General features: G+C 50.5%; 1 protein-coding gene across 1 annotated transcript; it reads right to left on the reverse strand.

The window, feature by feature from the left end:
• Positions 1-556: 556 nt before the first annotated feature.
• Positions 557-16,698, reverse strand: LOC133355837 (charged multivesicular body protein 4b-like). Its single transcript, XM_061573238.1, has 5 exons — positions 16,342-16,698; positions 7,771-7,948; positions 5,564-5,678; positions 4,847-4,955; positions 557-2,501 (listed from the first exon to the last, which is right to left on the reverse strand). The coding sequence occupies exons 1-5, from the start codon at positions 16,523-16,525 to the stop codon at positions 2,434-2,436; spliced, it is 654 nt and encodes a 217-aa protein (XP_061429222.1). The 5' UTR covers positions 16,526-16,698; the 3' UTR covers positions 557-2,433.
• Between the last annotated feature and the right edge of the window lie 1,993 nt (positions 16,699-18,691).

The following is an 18,691-nucleotide window of genomic DNA, read 5'->3' on the forward strand; positions in this document are numbered from 1 at the left end:
ATATTTGAACCGGTCCTGGGCCTCCCCTAGGTCGACTCAGCCTCAAATGAGTACCTGGTGCGGGGTGTAAACATCGCCACTGGGGAGACAAAGGTGGCCGGGCGCGGTGCCAGCCAACCCACCCCCCGGTCGAGTGCGGGGCCGTTCGTACGCGCTACTCGCTAACGGCACTTGCCCCCGCAAGTCTCTGCAGGCTATACGGGCGATCTTTATCTTTCGAGAGAGTGGAAGGTGTCGAGACCGCGTGGCTGTGTTCACGTTCATTTCCGAGCGAGTTTGCGATAATAAAAAGCTGTAATCGCCACTCCCTCGCCTGCCCCACCCCGCACCCACCAGCATCAACCCCCCCCCCCACCGTTCTTTTGCGTGCCAAGACGAACGCGAGAAGGTGCAAGGTTTAAAACACCCCCCCACCACCACCACCACACCCTCACACGCCCAAGGCTTCAATAGATTGTGATTCTAGATAAGTCTGACTTTTTAGAGTCGTGGAAAAAGTTGACCCGCACACGCGCACACGGAAGAAAATTTAAACCCACGTCTTGCTGCGTCGGGGAACTTTGCAATCCGCTTCTTTCGTAGCTTTTATTTGTATCGTCTCCCCAAATTAGGTCATACAACTAAATAATTTACACTTTCTCCCCATCCACGAAAAAAAAAACCGTCTCGACAAAAAGCCGACCCTCTGTGCCGTTATCACATTTCCCCAGGACGCCACTCGACTCGAACCTGAACGAACACAATCTCGCCCGTGCTCGGACACCAAGCCAGGCGTGAGCGTGGCAGAGCACGTGGGATGGGTGACCACCACCGGGGCTTTCCTCCCGATTCCTCCGGATTCCTCCGGATTCTTCCAGATTCCTCCGGTTTCTTCCGGTTTCTTCCGGTTTCCCCAAGATTCCCCAAGATTCCTCCAGATTCCTCCGGATTCCTCCAGATTCCTCCAAATTCCTCCGGTTTCCTCCAGTTTCCTCCAGTTTCCTCTGGATTCCTCCAGATTCTTCCGGATTCCTCCGGTTTCTTCCGGTTTCTTCTGGTTTCCTCCGGTTTCCCCAAGATTCCCCAAGATTCCTCCGGATTCCTCCGAATTCCTCCCGTTTCTTCTGGGTTCCTCCGGATTCCTCCAGATTCTTCCGGATTCCTCCGGTTTCCTCCGGTTTCCCCAAGATTCCTCCGGATTCCTCCAAATTCTTCCGGTTTCCTCCAGTTTCCTCCAGATTCCTCCGGTTTCCTCCTCTCGCGCGAAGCCAAACTCCCCCCCCCACCCCCCCCTACTGGAGCAGCAGCCACCACCCCTCCCCGACCTTGTGAAAAAAATGCTGTGGAGGCTTTCCTGAGTAGTGTTGTTACGATTTATTATTCAACTCAATATAATAGTATTTCTATATTTGTATTGTGAAATATTTAGCGCGGGGGGGAGGGGGGAGGCTGGTCACGTGACCCGCTTGCACACACAAACCGCAGAACGTCCGTTCTAACACGCGCGCTCATCTCCAGCTGCGACGATTGCCTCGGTTAAATCGACTAAAATAGAATTTTATCGACCACATTTAATCGACCCCTGTAGAATCGGAAGCCGCTCTCGCTTCCCGCCCTCCCTCAAGCCACACCACCCGACCTCCCGTCCAGTGGCACACCTGGGAACAGAGGTGATACTTCCCCCTCACCCCCAACTTGCTATCTGGTTAGTCGAGTAACAGAAGCGAGCTATTGGCAGCGTCACCGATTAATCAAGACAAATGGGGACAAGCCCAGGCTCGACAAATCTCGCGGGAATCGAGACCGCTCGATTACGAATCGACGCACTGTCGCGTCCCCTTAGTAGTCTCTTGCCAACGTCCCCACCACCCCCCCTGACCCCCCCCCCGCTAACCCCCCCCCCCCTAACCCCCCTAACCCCACCCCTCCCCCGTGCAGTCCCGCACTGTGCATCACTAGCAAGCGGATTTGAATAGAGTTGTTTGTCTTCAACGTTGAAAACGGCTCTTCACAGTAAAAATGTACAGGACGATGGCGTTACGAAGTTTGATTTGTCGCGGCTCTGGTGGCTCTGTGGCACCGATCCACCACAGCGAGTAGGGCGGCCGTCACCGGGGAAGCGCCCCCCACCCCCTCCCAAGCCCCCCCCACCCCACCCCCCCGGCAACTGAACTTATTATAAATTGGCGCAATCGCTCAAGCAAACACCGACGACGACGACAGTCTGGCTATGAACTCTCAGACACACACACACATATATAGATGCATTAACTGTGGTTTTACAGTGTCTTCTTAGCACGCGTAGACTGCGGGGTGTGGTCGCTGGGTTCTGGTGACAAGGGAAGGCCTTGTGAGCTCCCATACCCAACTCCACAGCCCCCCCACCACCACCACCACCATCGTGCGCTGCCCACCACCACCGCCACCGCCCACGATGAAGGGCGACTGTGTGCTTTAGGAGGCCCAGTTTTCCAGCTCCTTCAGATCTTCGTCTTCCGCCACCACCACCTTCTTCCCCGCAGCTGCACGACACGGGAGGTGGGGGGTCAGGGGGGGGTGGGGTCAGGGGGGGTAGGATTACGGTGGGAGGGGGGGGCACGGGCAGGGGTATGGGTGGCATGGGCAGGAGTCGGGAGGTACGCTTGGTGTCTCGATGATGAATGGTTTGTGTGTGCGCGCAATTTCGTGTGGTGTTGGTTGTTGTGTGTTTGTGTACATGCGTCGGGTGTGTGGTGCTGGTGGTTAGGGTGACGGTGTGGTTACACGGCGGTGCCAGCGCGGTTATCGGTGTGGCGCGTGCCGGGCAGCGGCTGGCTGGGTGCGTTTGGAGGTTGTGCCGATGCGGTGCACACCGGGGAGTTGCCGTCCGCGCGTGCGCGGCGGTGGTGGTGATTGAGGTGGTGGTTGAGGTGGTGATTGAGGTGGTGATTGAGGTGGTGATTGAGGCGGTGATTGAGGCGGTGATTGAGGCGGTGATTGAGGCGGTGATTGAGGCGGTGACCGAGGTGGTGGTTGAGGCGGTGGTTGAGGTGGTGGTTGAGGTGGTGATTGAGGTGGTGGTTGAGGTGGTGGTTGAGGTGGTGATTGAGGTGGTGGTTGAGGCGGTGATTGAGGCGGTGATTGAGGCGGTGATTGAGGCGGTGATTGAGGCGGTGATTGAGGCGGTGATTGAGGCGGTGGTTGAGGCGGTGGTTGAGGCGGTGGTTGAGGCGGTGATTGAGGCGGTGATTGAGGCGGTGATTGAGGCGGTGATTGAGGCGGTGATTGAGGCGGTGATTGAGGCGGTGATTGAGGCGGTGATTGAGGCGGTGATTGAGGCGGTGATTGAGGCGGTGATTGAGGGGTGATTGAGGCGGTGATTGAGGCGGTGATTGAGGCGGTGATTGAGGCGGTGATTGAGGTGGTGATCGAGGTGGTGATCGAGGTGGTGATTGAGGTGGTGATTGAGGCGGTGATTGAGGTGGTGATTGAGGTGGTGGTTGAGGTGGTGATTGAGGCGGTGATTGAGGAGGTGATTGAGGCGGTGATTGAGGCGGTGATTGAGGCGGTGATTGAGGCGGTGATTGAGGCGGTGGTTGAGGTGGTGATTGAGGCGGTGGTTGAGGCGGTGATTGAGGCGGTGATTGAGGTGGTGATTGAGGTGGTGATTGAGGTGGTGATTGAGGTGGTGATTGAGGCGGTGATTGAGGTGGTGATTGAGGTGGTGATTGAGGTGCTGATTGAGGTGGTGGTTGAGGTGGTGATTGATGCGGTGGTTGAGGCGGTGATTGAGGTGGTGATTGAGGTGGTGATTGAGGTGGTGATTGAGGTGGTGATTGAGGCGGTGGTTGAGGCGGTGATTGAGGCGGTGATTGAGGCGGTGATTGAGGTGGTGGTTGAGGTGGTGATTGATGCGGTGGTTGAGGCGGTGATTGAGGCGGTGGTTGAGGCGGTGATTGAGGCGGTGACTGAGGTGGTGACTGAGGTGGTGATTGAGGCGGTGATTGAGGCGGTGGTTGAGGTGGTGATTGAGGTGGTGATTGATGCGGTGGTTGAGGTGGTGGTTGAGGTGGTGATTGAGGTGGTGATTGATGCGGTGGTTGAGGTGGTGATTGATGCGGTGGTTGAGGTGGTGATTGAGGCGGTGATTGAGGCGGTGGTTGAGGCGGTGATTGAGGCGGTGGTTGAGGTGGTGATTGAGGTGGTGATTGATGCGGTGGTTGAGGTGGTGGTTGAGGTGGTGATTGAGGTGGTGATTGATGCGGTGGTTGAGGTGGTGATTGATGCGGTGGTTGAGGTGGTGATTGAGGCGGTGGTTGAGGTGGTGATTGAGGCGGTGATTGAGGTGGTGGTTGAGGTGGTGATTGATGCGGTGGTTGAGGCGGTGATTGAGGCGGTGGTTGAGGCGGTGATTGAGGCGGTGATTGAGGTGGTGACTGAGGTGGTGATTGAGGCGGTGATTGAGGTGGTGATTGAGGTGGTGATTGAGGTGCTGATTGAGGCGGTGATTGAGGCGGTGGTTGAGGCGGTGGTTGAGGTGGTGATTGAGGCGGTGGTTGAGGCGGTGATTGAGGTGGTGATTGAGGTGGTGGTTGAGGCGGTGATTGAGGCGGTGGTTGAGGCGGTGATTGAGGTGGTGATTGAGGTGGTGATTGAGGTGGTGATTGAGGCGGTGATTGAGGTGGTATTGGAGGTTGTGCCGGCACGGTAAACACGAGGGTTCGGCTAGCCGAGCACGCTCGTGCGTGGCCATGGTGGTGGTGATTGAGTTGGTGATTGAGGTGGTGATCGAGGCAGCGATCGAGGCAGCGATCGAGGTGGTGATTGAGGTGGTGACTGAGGCAGCGATCGAGGCGGTGATTGGAGGTTGTGCCGGTGCGGTACACACCGGGCAGCGACTGGCTGGGCACGCTGGGCAGCTCGTCGTCCCCCACGGTGAGCAGCTCCTTGTCGAGCTCCTCCTGCTCCATCTCCTCCAGCTCGGCCATCAGCTCGTCCTGGCGCACGCGCCGCGACCACGCCGGGGGGTTAGCCACGGGGGAGACGAAACGACGCGGGGATAACGGTGAAGGGCTCTCCACGACGAACGGCTAACGGTGGAAAGCTAATGGGGGGGGGGCTTAACGATGAAGAATTAAGTTTAACGCGGAGTAGGATTTCGCGACCGATATTTGAATTAGATGGCTTCAATGTGCGTCGTCAAACACCGCCACAACCGGACGCAGCTAAACGAGCGAGGTTTGTCACGTGAACAAAACGCGCCGATTAGTTACGAGTTCAGCACACCGGATGCGCGTTGGAGAGAAAATCGCGCAACCGTTGCAATTCGAGTGCCGTGACGTTTCGTCGGCAATTACAAGCGGCATCATCAGGCGCCGGCCTCGTCAAGGCGACGGTGCGTTCTGTGCACGTGACAAACCTCACGAATTTGGCTGCGTCCGGTTTAACGACACGCACGTTTATATTCAGGCGATCGAAACCCAACAAAACCCCCTCCGTCGTGTATGAAGAGTGAACAACGCAGGCGACTAACGTAGGAATTCACGGAGAGATCCAAGCTGCGACGAGGGGGCAAGGGACGGGTCGGGGGGGGGGGGGGTCACACCTCGTCGTAGTCATCGCTCATGCCCATGGGTTTGGAGATGGCGTCGGAGATTTCCTGCGCCAGGTCCTGCTGGTCCGTGATGTCGGCCATGAGGTCATCCACCTTATCGATGTCCCTGCCCAGAGACGGGAGAAAAGGCGGCGGCGGCGGCGTTGGCGTCACAAGCTCACAACAACACGGGGGCGGGTAAACCGCGGCGATTGTGCCATGCGTGACACCGATCCAGGCACCATTTTCTCGATGAAACAAATTATGATAATTGGTTTTTTTCCATTTTTTATGGCAAAAAAACTGACACCTTTTTTTTTTACAAAGAGTCATGTTTGCATTGACCACAATACCTGCAGTCATAATGCAAACAAAAAACACAACTCTGATAATGTATGCACTGTCCTTGAAGTTGATTGGTCCACACCCGAAACAGCTTTTCTTAGAGCCTAGTCTCACATGGTGTTGGACCAGATGACGCCAAAAGTCGCACCATTAGAACCAGGAGGTTCCAATGGTGAAACAAATTGTGTTGGTGATGCTGCGGCTACGTTGGTAGCGGCGACGACTTGACACGTACGTCAGTAAAACTCTGCGGCCTTAACAGGTAAAATCTACAATCGCCGACGTTTCGGGCAATGGACCTCTTGAGTGATATTACGTGCCGTGAAGAAGGGCCGTTTCCCAGGCCGCAGTGTTATTGACGAACGTGCCGAGTTCTGTCAATTTGTACCAACGCTGAATGGCAAGGGACCACTACGTTGGCACGCGCCCCTGCTGCTGATACTGCTGCTGATACTGCTGCTGATACTGCTGCTGCACCGTCACTGCTCAAGATGCAGAGGAGAGACACTCAATGAAGAGTGACCCAACCCAGGGGTAGCACACGCATACACGCACACGCATGCACGCACACACACGCACACATAAACATGCACGTACTTACACACATGCGCACACGCATGCACGCACGCACACACGTGCACCCACACACACATGCGCACACACACGCACACACACGCACGCACCCACACACACGCGCACACACACACACGCACGCACGCACGCGCACACACACGCGCACGTACACATGCACGCGCGCGCACACACACGCACGCACACACACACACATGCGCACACTCACGCCCTTTGCAAACAATACTTTCCATCGCGAGGGATTTTTATATCCAGCCGAAATATTTAAACTAAAGAGAAATAAACGCGCGCGTTCTGCGTGTCTGCGAAAACCCACGTGGTTAGGCGACCGCCACTGAAGGCGAGCGTTTGACGCTGGCAGTTACACCGGCAATGTTTGCCACAAATGAACCGCAAGAACTTGATGATCTCATCAAGAAGCAAGAAACCATCACGCGAAGTCCGCAGCGGCTTAGGTCGAACCATCGAACAAAGACGGTCACCACATCGCACGCTTTCAGCTGCGCTTCTGCGGCCGTCTGGAACGCTCTTCCGATATTAGGGGGAGCTATGGGCACTTTTAATTCATCCAGAATACAAACGAATTCCTTTAGAACCGCTTTTTGCGTTCGGCTTTTTTGTCCTTCCCTCGCACCTCCGATTCGCGCACTCGGCTACGTATGAAACGAGTTCAACACGCATACATATGTAGAGTAAAATGGGGACGTGACGTCAGGTGTGCCGTTCAGTGCGATGACGTCACGTCTCCTAGGGTACTTAAGGGAGACCCCGTGACGTGAGCGGGGTCACTGTGGCAACGGGTAGAGTAAGCAGGGTGAAGAGGGAACCAGGGGTAGAGAGAGGGATCGAGTGGTGAGTCTGGGGAGAAGCCAGTGGTAGCCGTAGAGGTGCTTCTCTCTCCGGTCGGTGGAGTCGGCAGAAGAGTGAGTCTGGGGAGAAGCCGGTGGTAGCCGTAGAGGTGCTTCTCTCTCCGCTCGGTGGAGTCGGCAGAGTCCCCGATCCGACACGAGAGAGAGAGAGCGGAGCTAGCCGGCAGGGACCCGGACTCAGAGTAGGACCCCTAGCCCCTGGGAGTTGTGCACCCTGCTGTGTAATATTGCAACAGCTTTAATAAACCCTGGCGGAAGCCCATAACTTACCTCCGTCTACGAGTACGTCCGTCGGAACTTCTCTACACATATACAAGTGTGACACTGCGAATGCATGCGACACAGCAGTGCGCTTTGTGCGTGACGCTGGCTGCAAGACAGGCGGTGTGGGCGGTGTGGATCGTGCGGTCTCACATGTCCTGGTGCGCCTTCTTCATGGCCTTGGCGGCGAAGCCCATCGTCTTGAGCACCTCGGTGTTGGTGTTGGCGTTCTCGAGCGCCTCGCGCTGGAACTCGATGGTGGACAGCGTGCCGTCGATCTGCGCCAGCTGCTTCTCGTAGCGCTTCTTGCGCTTCAGCGCCGACAGGGCGGCTAAACCGGGGCGGTGGTGGTGGGGGGGGGCAGAGGGGGCACGGTGAGGAGGAGCGGTCAGAGTCTTAATGTTCAGCTAACACAGTGGTTATGTTTGCATTATGACTGCAGGTATTGTGGGTTTATGCAAACATGACTCCTTGTAAAAAAGATGTCAGTTTTGTTGCCAGATAAACGGGTAAAAAAACAATTATCAACCCAGAATTAAGACCCGCGCCCCCCCCGCCCCAGGTTATGAAGGCATAACCAGAGAGGTCCCACGTCCACAGCAGGCGTCAATGCGGTGTGAATCAGGCATGTATTACACGCCGTGTCGGAGGTGTTTTGTCACCAAACAGCATGGCGCTATCATTGGAAATGTCTCCCGCACGGTATCCATGCCGCCGTCAGCACCCGCCCACCCCGGCCTGTAAACCCCATGGGTTGAAAACCGCCAGTCTAACCCTGTAGCCGTGCGTGGCTGCTAACGCCCGTGGATTGCAGCGCAACAAAACCCCGGCTAGCCGGACCCCGGCTAGCTGGAGCCTACAATAAGCCGGGCAAGGCTGTTGGCAAAGTAAAATTATAATTCCGTGGCAGCCAAGATGTCGCAGCCAGTGGCTCCGCGCGTGACTCACTCCTCGCGGCGGCATAAACAACGCCTGCATCGCCCCGGCGGTGATCACACGAGGATGGCGGGGGTACACAACGCAGGGGGTACACAACGCAGCGGGTACGCACCGCAGGGGGTACACAACGCAGGTGGTACACAACGCAGGGGGTACGGCGAAGTATTATTCGTCCTCGGTTTGTGCTTGGTGCCGGTGTGTCGGCATTAGGTTTTTGTTGCCACCGGTAGAATGTGGTGTCGGTCTTTGTTGCCGGTGCTCGTGTTTCTATTGGCGTTAGCATCCATTGGCTTCGGCGCAGGTGGCGGCGGTGTTTGCGTTGGGGTCTGCGGCAGTGTTGGCAGGGCAGGTTGAGGGGGGAGGCCCATTGTCCAGCGAGGGCTTTGCAAGCAAACACGATTTGAAATTGTGGAAATTTCCTAAAGCATTCAAAGGTGGCGCTGGGGGGGGCGGGGGACCCTGTTTCGCCGGGCAAACAAGCGGGCAAGCTCGGAGGGGGAAGTACGATGTCGCAATTCCACAGGAACCTAGAACTCGTGGTGGTTGTGCTTCAGCGAGATAGACACCACAATAGAGGGGGGGGGGTGGGGGTTTGTATGAGATCGCGTGAATATAAACGCGTCGTTAAAACCCGCCGCCACCACCCGGAACAGTCAATTAGTAAGGTTTGTCACGTAAACAGAACATGGAAATTCGTGACTACATCAGCACACCGGTGTGTTGGAGAGTAAACCCACTGCAACATTTACACTTCGAGTACCGTGCCGTTTCGCTTGATGAGGCTGGTTGTTGCAATTACCGGCCAAACGGCACGGTACTCAGATTGTAAATGTTGCAGTGGGTTTACTCTCCACCACACCAGTAACGAATTCGTCACGCTCAGTTCCCGTGACAAAACCTTACTATTTTGGCTGTGTCGGGTGGTGGTGGCGGCGGGTTTTCACGCCACCCTTTATATTTAGGCGATCTCACCCACGAACCTCTATTGTGGATAGCGTTGGTCGCGAAAGCCTCACACGTGTTACATTTTGAGTACGACGATGAACACCGACGACTCACCGGGATGTTCGGGGGTCAGCGGCTCGCTTTAACTTTACTCTTGATATGCAAATTCCTTTGTCAAGGCGCTCTTCCCCCTCCAACCCAGCTTAAATATACGCTGCCAAGCCTGGTGGTGTTTCATTCGGACGCTGTCTTTCCGACAGACCTGTTCTTCACCTGAGGACGGCTACTTGCGTTGTGGCCGAAACATCGTGAGAATTATTTTATTATGTTTTATTTTTATTAGTTTATTATTTCCATTCTACGTGACTTTACCGAAAGAACCAAGAAGATCATGCAAAACATTTCACCTGCATCCCCCCCCACCGCCCTCCCCCCCCCTTTCGAGACGGAAGGACATTCTTGGTGTACTCGGCACGTAGCCTCGTCCGTTTACATTCCGGTGAGATCACGATCCTACATTCGCGTGTACCTTTGTCCAAATAACTTTTTTAGAATATTTCCGTTACGGGAATTTGCCTGAATGGCCATTCACGCCTGTGCAGTATTTTCGATGTAAATTTTCGGCGGCGCGCTTTTGCCTTGGCTTGCGATTGCTCCGCGTTTCGGCGATCCCCCCCGCGGCCGCTCTTTCACGAGGCCAACGCTCGTTCGACAAGAACCTCAAACTTAAAAAACCTCTCACCACTCGGACGCAACACATTTACAAGTACGCCGACTTGTACGAGCAAGCGTCGCACCGCGTGCCAAACACGGACAAATACATTCATTATTTAACGAGAGGTCAGAGGTTGTGGTGCTGGGGACTGGTTGTTGGTGGTCGGGTTGCTGTTTGCGTTGGCGATGACGCACGCTGGGAGCTACAGCGGAGGACAGTGTTCGGGGAAGTGATTTGACCGAGATTTCGCGCGCGTCTGTTGGGAGATAGAGGTCAGAGCGAATCTTGGAAAGTTGGTAAATGCTCGGTGGGGGTGGGGGGGGGTTGGGGGGGAGAGCGGAATCGCCACAAAACCCTAATAATAAAATAATAAAAATAAAACATCATAAAATAATAATATAATATTTCATTAATTCCATTCTACGTGACTTTACCGAAAGAACCAAGAAGATGAATCCCTGCAGTCACGAAAGGTTTAAATCGAAAATTAAAACCCTAATACACAACGTCAAACACTCTACGAGTACGCGATATCAAACAAATGCCTCGCACCGCGTTGACCCGGGGTGTGGTCATCGACACCCGTGCGCTGTGGCTCTGCGATCTGCAGAGGGGCGGGTGGGACGACAGTCTCGATTGGGGCTGGAGTGGGGTGGAGAGGGGGGGGGAGCGGCACAACAGCCCAGACATGTTGAGAACCGCTGGGGGGGTTAAGTGCTCGACGCCGCAGTGTTCGAAGGCCCTGCCGGTCACTGGGGGAGGGGGTCCTGGTAGCCTTTAGTGTGCCCCCCCCCCCCCGCCACCGACAACACAGACAGTAAAAATACCGCGCTAGCTATCATCATCGTCGTCGTCGTGCCGCTGTCAACCCCCCAATGGTTTCAAATGAAGTGTGGCGGGCAGCCGCACACACTGATGATGTCTTATCGGCCAAAGTGCCGCCCCGCCCCCCCCCTGAAAATGAGTGACGAACACTTTGCTAGGGTCCATACTCTTTGGTTCTTTCGGTAAAGTCATGTAGGTAAAGTCACCGACGTAGTGACTTTACCGAAAGAACCAAAGAGTATGGATCCCTGATAATTGGTTTTTTACCCTTCTATCTGGCAACAAAACTGACACCTTTTTACAAGGAGTCATGTTTGCATAGACCGCAATACCTGTCCTTGAGGACAGTGCACATTATCAGAGTTGTCTTTTGTTTGTATTATGACTGCAGGTATTGCGGTCTATGCAAACATGACTCCTTGTAAAAAGGTGTCAGTTTTGTTGCCAGATAGAAGGGTAAAAAACCAATTATCATATTTTTACTGGCAAATGAGGTTACCAAAGAGTATGGATCCCTGCAGTCACGAAAACTTCAAATCTACTCTGCTCGGGGTTTGGAGCATGGTACGTTCAGGGTGTCTCAGTATCTACGGGGACATTTTTTTTTAGCCAGTATCGAAAATGATGAAAAGTAAAAATGTGTTTGTAGCCTTTCTGGCAATAAAACCGGAGGCGTTAAGACGTTCAAACACCAAAGGGGCATCAGGTCCGCAAACACGTGCAAACAAGCACGCTCTGATACTAACGCACGCGTTATCTTTGAAACTGATTGGCCTGCACCAGAGACGGCCTCTTTTCTGGCCTCGTCTCACCGCCGGTGTTCAGAGCAGAGAGCACAACGCCACAAGGCGAAAGGTAACAGCGGCGACACAAGTAATCAGAGCAACTAACTATATGGCTCGGGTCGAGCGGGGCGTCCGTGCTAGGAGATGCTCGTCGCCGTGAGCGCGTGTGGCATTGAGAGAGGAGAGGGAGGGGCGTCGTGGTGGTGAGATGTTAACTACCTCGCCTGGTATGCAGGAGGTCGTGGGTTCGTTCCCGACCCTGACGCCTGCTGCTGTATATTTGGAGTTTGCGTCTCTCTCTCTCTCATCATCACGGTGGCGAGGGGACGTTAACTACCTCGCCTGGTGTACAGGAGGTCGTGGGTTCTACCCCGACCCTGACGCCTGCTGTTGCTGCTGTATATTTGGAGTTTGCGTGTCTCTCTCTCATCATCATCACGGTGGCTAGGAGACGTTAACTACCTCGCCTGGTGTACAGGAGGTTGTGGGTTCTACCCCGACCCTGACGCCTGCTGCTGTATATTTGGAGTTTGCGTCTCTCTCTCTCTCTCTCATCATCATCACGGTGGCTAGGAGACGTTAACTACCTCGCCTGGTGTACAGGAGGTCGTGGGTTCTACCCCGACCCTAACGAGTTTGCATCTCTCTCTCTCCCCGTGGTCGCGTGGATTTGTTTTCGGGCCCTCCGGTTTTTCCCCTCCACGTTTAGAAATCAACATCATCATACGTTTCGAGCATTTGGCTGCCGCTATAAAAATAAAAGTCCACGCTATGACCACGAGAAGCCACTTTCGCCGACCTATTACCACCATTCGTGATGGCCAGGTCGCTTCTGGAATAAAAATCGCGAACACGCAAAGCTCAGCGGGGTAGGGGCAGCTTCACCTGGCAAAGTCAAATGCAGGGTGCTTTTAAAAAAATGTCACTTACATGGGACTATCGTTTTTCATGTAAAAAGAACGTGTAATGCACTGTAACATGATAACAAATGTCATGTTAATAGCTTCAAAAAGTCTCCCCTTGCTCGCCACCATTGTCAACGCGTGCCTGGGATTTTCTCCAGGTGGTCTGCAGAGCCCCGAAGCACATTTCTCGTGGCGTTGTTGCAAATTCTCAGAAGTGCGAACATTTTTTTGAAGCACCCTGTATAGTATAGTATGTAGTGTAGTATGTAGTAGTCTGTGTGTAGTAGTGTAGTGTGTAGTGTAGTGTATAGTGTAGTGTATAGTGAAGTTTACAATAGTGTAGTGTATAGTAGTGTAGTGTATAGTGTAGTATGTAGTAGTGTAGTGTATAGTGTAGTGTATAGTAGTGTATAGTAGTGTAGTGTATAGTAGTGTAGTGTATAGTAGTGCAGTGTATAGTGTAGTGTATAGTGATGTAGTGTATAGTGTAGTTTATAATAGTGTAGTTTATAATAGTGTAGTGTATAGTAGTGTAGTGTATAGTGTATAGTAGTGTAGTGTATAGTAGTGTAGTATATAGTAGTGTAGTGTATAGTAGTGTAGTGTATAGTGGTGTAGTGTATAGTAGTGTATAGTGTATAGTAGTGTAGTGTATAGTAGTGTAGTGTATAGTAGTGTATAGTGTATAGTAGTGTAGTGTATAGTGGTGTAGTATATAGTAGTGTAGTGTATAGTAGTGTAGTGTATAGTAGTGTAGTGTATAGTGTATAGTAGTGTAGTGTATAGTAGTGTAGTGTATAGTGTATAGTAGTGTAGTGTATAGTAGTGTAGTGTATAGTAGTAGTGTATAGTGTATAGTAGTGTAGTGTATAGTAGTGTATAGTGGAGTGTATAGTAGTGTATAGTGTATAGTAGTGTAGTGTATAGTGGTGTAGTATATAGTAGTGTAGTGTATAGTAGTGTAGTGTATAGTAGTGTAGTGTATAGTGTATAGTAGTGTAGTGTATAGTAGTGTAGTGTATAGTGTATAGTAGTGTAGTGTATAGTAGTGTAGTGTATAGTAGTGTAGTGTATAGTGTATAGTAGTGTAGTGTATAGTAGTGTATAGTGGAGTGTATAGTAGTGTATAGTGTATAGTAGTGTAGTGTATAGTGGTGTAGTATATAGTAGTGTAGTGTATAGTAGTGTATAGTAGTGTCGTGTATAGTAGTGTAGTGTATAGTAGTGTATAGTGTACAGTAGTGTAGTGTATAGTAGTGTAGTGTATAGTAGTGTAGTGTACAGTAGTGTAGTGTACAGTAGTGTCGTGTATAGTAGTGTATAGTAGTGTATAGTGTATAGTAGTGTATAGTGTATAGTAGTGTATAGTAGTGTAGTGTATAGTAGTGTATAGTAGTGTAGTGTATAGTAGTGTATAGTAGTGTAGTGTATAGTAGTGTATAGTGTATAGTAGTGTATAGTAGTGTAGTATATAGTAGTGTATAGTAGTGTATAGTGTATAGTAGTGTATAGTGTATAGTAGTGTATAGTAGTGTATAGTGTAGTATATAGCAGTGTAGTATACAGGGTGCTTAAAAATGTTAACATATATATGGGACTATTGCTTTTAATAGAAAAAGAACGGATAATACTGCACTGTAACATGACAACAAATGTCACGTTCATAGCTTCAAACAGTCGAAGTGTCCCCCCGTGTTCGCCATCAATGTCAACGCGTGTGGTCTCCAGAGGCCCCAGGGGGGCATATTTCTCGTGACATTGTTGAGAATTCTCACAAGTGTTAACACGCACATTCTTTAAATATATATATTTTTGAAGCACCCTGAAAATGCGGTCAAAATGAGTAATATTTTTTAAACTCTTAAAAACACGCTCTTATGAAATGTACTCGTAGTGGCAGAACTCCACGACTCCAGGAAGTGGTCCCGAAGCTTGCCATAACGTCAGGGACCGTGGTGATTTACAGCCAACGTCAGTTGGCCGTGGACAATTAGACCCAAGCCGAAACATAACATTAAAAAAATAATGTTTAAAAATATTTATATTTTTATGATAGAATATAGTATTGTCATCGGTATGACACAAGTATACCAGGTGTGCAGTCGATACCACATTGGGAAGTGGGTTAAAATTGAGTTACAAGATTTGAGGATATAACAACGACAGAGTGAGTTTATCAAAAGCGTGTAAAAGAATTTTTAAAAATGTTTTAGATTTTTTTATGATAGAATATAGTATTGTCATCAGTATGACATAAGTATACCAAGTTTGCAGTCCATACCACATTGGGAAGTGGGTTAAAATTGAGTTACAAGATTGGAAGATACTACAGAGTTTATCAAAAGCGTGTAAAAGGATGTTTTAAAATATGTTTTTGATTTTTTTATGATAGAATATAGTATTGTCATTAGTATGACATAAGTATACCAAGTTTGCAGTCCATACCACATTGGGAAGTGGGTTAAAATTGAGTTCCAAGATTTGAGGATACCACAACGACAGACAGAGTGAGTTAAATATCAAAGCGTGTACTGGCCCAAGTGCCCTCCCACGTGTTCACCATCAATGTCAGTGCGTGCCTGGGATCTTGTCCAGGTGGTCTCCATAGGCCCCAGGGGGGGGGGGCACATTCCTCGTGGCATTGTTGCGAATTCTCAGTGTGAACACACACACACACATCATATTCTTGGTTCTTTCGGTAAAGTCACGTAGAAGGGAAATAATAAAAGAATAAAAATAAAACAATCAAATTCTCACGACGCTTTTATTATTTCATTATTTCCCTTCACTACGTGACTTTAACGATAGAACCAAGAATATTAATCCCTGCAGTCGCGAAAGCTTTAAATCGAAACACACAAATCATTTCGATTTAAAGCTTTCGTGACTGCAGGGATTCATCTTCTTGGTTCTTTCGGTAAAGTCACGTAGAAGGGAAGTAATAAAAATAAAATACAATTCAATTCTCACGACGGCTGCTTGCGTTGTGGCCGAAACGTCGTGAGAATTGTATTTATTATGTTTTATTTTCATTATTTAATTATTTCCCTTCTACGTGACTTTACCGAAAGAACCAAGAAGACACAAATCATTCTCTTTTTTTAAACATTGTTTTAAGCAACCTGTAAATACGGTCAAACAAACCAAACATCTTGATTTTCTTGCTGTGGATTTCACACCTGATGACGATTGCTTGAGTTACACACAGTCGAAACGTCGTGAATATTTCTTATTGTTTTATAAATTTTTATTATTTTATTACTTCCCTTCTACGTGACTTTCCCGAAGGATATTCTTAGGTGTTTTCGGTAAAGTCACGTAGGTAAAACATCAAAATTAATAAAATAATAAAATAAAAATAATAAATCACGACGTTTCGGAGGCAACACAAGTCTCCGTCATCAGGTGGGACAGTGTGTTGCCTCCGAAACGTCGTGATCTTTATTTTTATTTCATTATTTTATTAATTTTGATGTTTTACCTACGTGACTTTACCGAAAACACCTACGAATATGATTCCTTGCAGTCACGAAAGCTTCAAGTCCAGAATTTCCCGAAAGAACCAAGAAGATGAACCCAACAAAATCGACCATCGTCCAGTGGTACGCACCGCGCTTGTTGGCGGTGCCGTGTCTCCGGGCGAGCGCCACCTCGGCGTCCACCTTTCCCTCGAGGAACTCCTGCTTCTTCACGAGCATCTCCTCCGTCTCGCGCAACTTGTGGATCGCCTCCTGCGCCGTGGGGCCAGAGGACGAGCCCTGCGACGAGCCGAACAACTTCGCGAGGACGTTCATGGTGGTGGTGGTGGTGTTGGTGGTCAGGCGACACAGAGGGTGATGGTGTTGGTGGTGAGGTGAGGTGGTGGTGTTGGTGGTGGTGGTGAGGGGAGGTGGTGTTGGTGGTCAGGCGACACAGAAGGTGATGGTGTTGGTGGTGAGGTGGTGGTGGTGAGGTGAGGTGGTGGTTTTGGTGGTGGTCAGGCGACACAGTGGGTGGTGAGGTGGTGGTGGTGAGGTAGTGGTAGTGTGGTGTGAGGTGGTGGTAGGGTGTGGTGAGGTAGTGGGTGTGTAGGTGGTGAGGTAGTGTGGTGGTGGTGGTGGGAGTTGGTGGTGGTCAGGCGACACAGTGGGTGGTGAGGTGGTGGTGGTGAGGTAGTGGTAGTGGTGGTGGTGAGGTGGTGAGGTAGTGGTGGTGGTGAGGTAGTGGTGGTGGTGGTGAGGTGGTGAGGTAGTGGTGGTGGTGTGGTGGTGGTGGTGAGGTGGTGAGGTAGTGGTGGTGGTGAGGTGGTGGTGGTGAGGTGGTGGTGGTGAGGTAGTGATGGTGGTGAGGTAGTGATGGTGGTGAGACGACCCAGCGGATAATGAGGTGATGCCCACCAGACGAGGGGATGAGGAGGAGGAGGAGGGTGGGGGAGATGATGAGTGGGGGAGATGAATGATGAGGTGGAGGGTGGCGAGGTTCTAATCCGCGAGGTTCGCGACGAGGGGATCGAGGCGAGGCGGGGGGGTTGGGGGCTGATGATGACCACTGCAGTTATCGACGAGTGGTGTTGAAGGAGACGACGATGATGGCGAGGTGGCTGATGAGTAGTGCTGAGCTTCACGATGATGAGGCGTTGTTCGTGCTGAGCTTGACGACGACGAGGATGATGATGAGGATGATGATGATGAGAAACCGCTGCCGACTTCTGTAACACGAGCTGCTGTGTTGCTCAATCTGGGGGTGTGACGTCACTTCCTGACCGTAGCTCCTCCTCCTCCTCTACGGGGGCCCGCGGGGTGGAGCGGGGGGGGTGGGCGATGAGTAAAACAAAAATCGCGATTTTAAAATCGTCAAAAATATCCACACCTCATCCGTAAAACAGCCAGATTTGTGTATTTGTAGATGTTTGTGGCTTTACTCTGTGGTTCTTTCGGTAAAGTCGCGTAGTTAGAAATAAAATAAAATATTTTAAAATAAAATATTACATTTTTTTAAAATATACAAATATTTTATATAAAAACATAAAATAATTTCATTAAAATATTAGATTTTATTTCTAACTACGTGATTTTACCGAAAGAACCAAATGGTATGGATTCCTGCAGTCACGAAAGCTTCAAATCAAGATTGTTGTGGCTTTGCCCTCCAACACACCGGTGTGCTGTACTAGTAACGAATTGGCATGTTTCTAGATTTGAAGCTTTCGTGACTGCAAGGATTCATATTCTTAGGTTTTTCGGTAAAGTCACGTAGGTAAAACATCAAAATTAATGAAAATAAAATAAAACAAAAATCACGACGTTTCGGAGGCCACACAAGTCTCCGTCATCAGGTGGGACCGTCACAGCCGAATTAGCTGCATCAAGTGAGGCAATGATTGAATCATTGCCTTGAATCATTGCCTCACTTGATGCAGCTAATGTGACGGTCCCACCTGATGACGGAGACTTGTGTTGCCTCCGAAACGTCGTGATTTTTGTTTTATTTTATTTTCATTAATTTTGATGTTTTACCTACGTGACTTTACCGAAAAAACCTAAGAATATGGCATGTTTCTGTTTACGTGACAAACCCCTTACTCATTGGCTGTGTCGAGTGGTGGCGGGTTTAACGACACACATTGATATTTTTACGCGATCTAACCCAACAAAAAAAAAACCTCGATTGTGGATGAATTTGGTCACGAAAGCCTCCAACGCTTTACAAAAAATAAGAATCGCTTCCTTATCGTGGACGAATCCGATTAGCTGTAAAGCTCTTCATATATATAATTTTTACAGATATACAGAAGGGCCGTAGTGTATTGTTCGGATTATAAGACAGCCCCCGATGGTAAGAAGCACCAACACACACACAAACAAATGTATGTAGAACTGTCGTGCCTGGTGTCAAGAAAGTGAATATCTCACAAACACAAGTAGGCGTCCGCCTTGCGAACCACCCACCACGGGTCAATTCCCACACTTTTGCTCCACTTT

Source organism: Lethenteron reissneri, chromosome 52 (genome assembly GCF_015708825.2).
Source record: "Lethenteron reissneri isolate LAM-NWPU_2019-01 chromosome 52, ASM1570882v1, whole genome shotgun sequence".
NCBI classification, from domain to species: Eukaryota; Metazoa; Chordata; class Hyperoartia; order Petromyzontiformes; family Petromyzontidae; genus Lethenteron; species Lethenteron reissneri.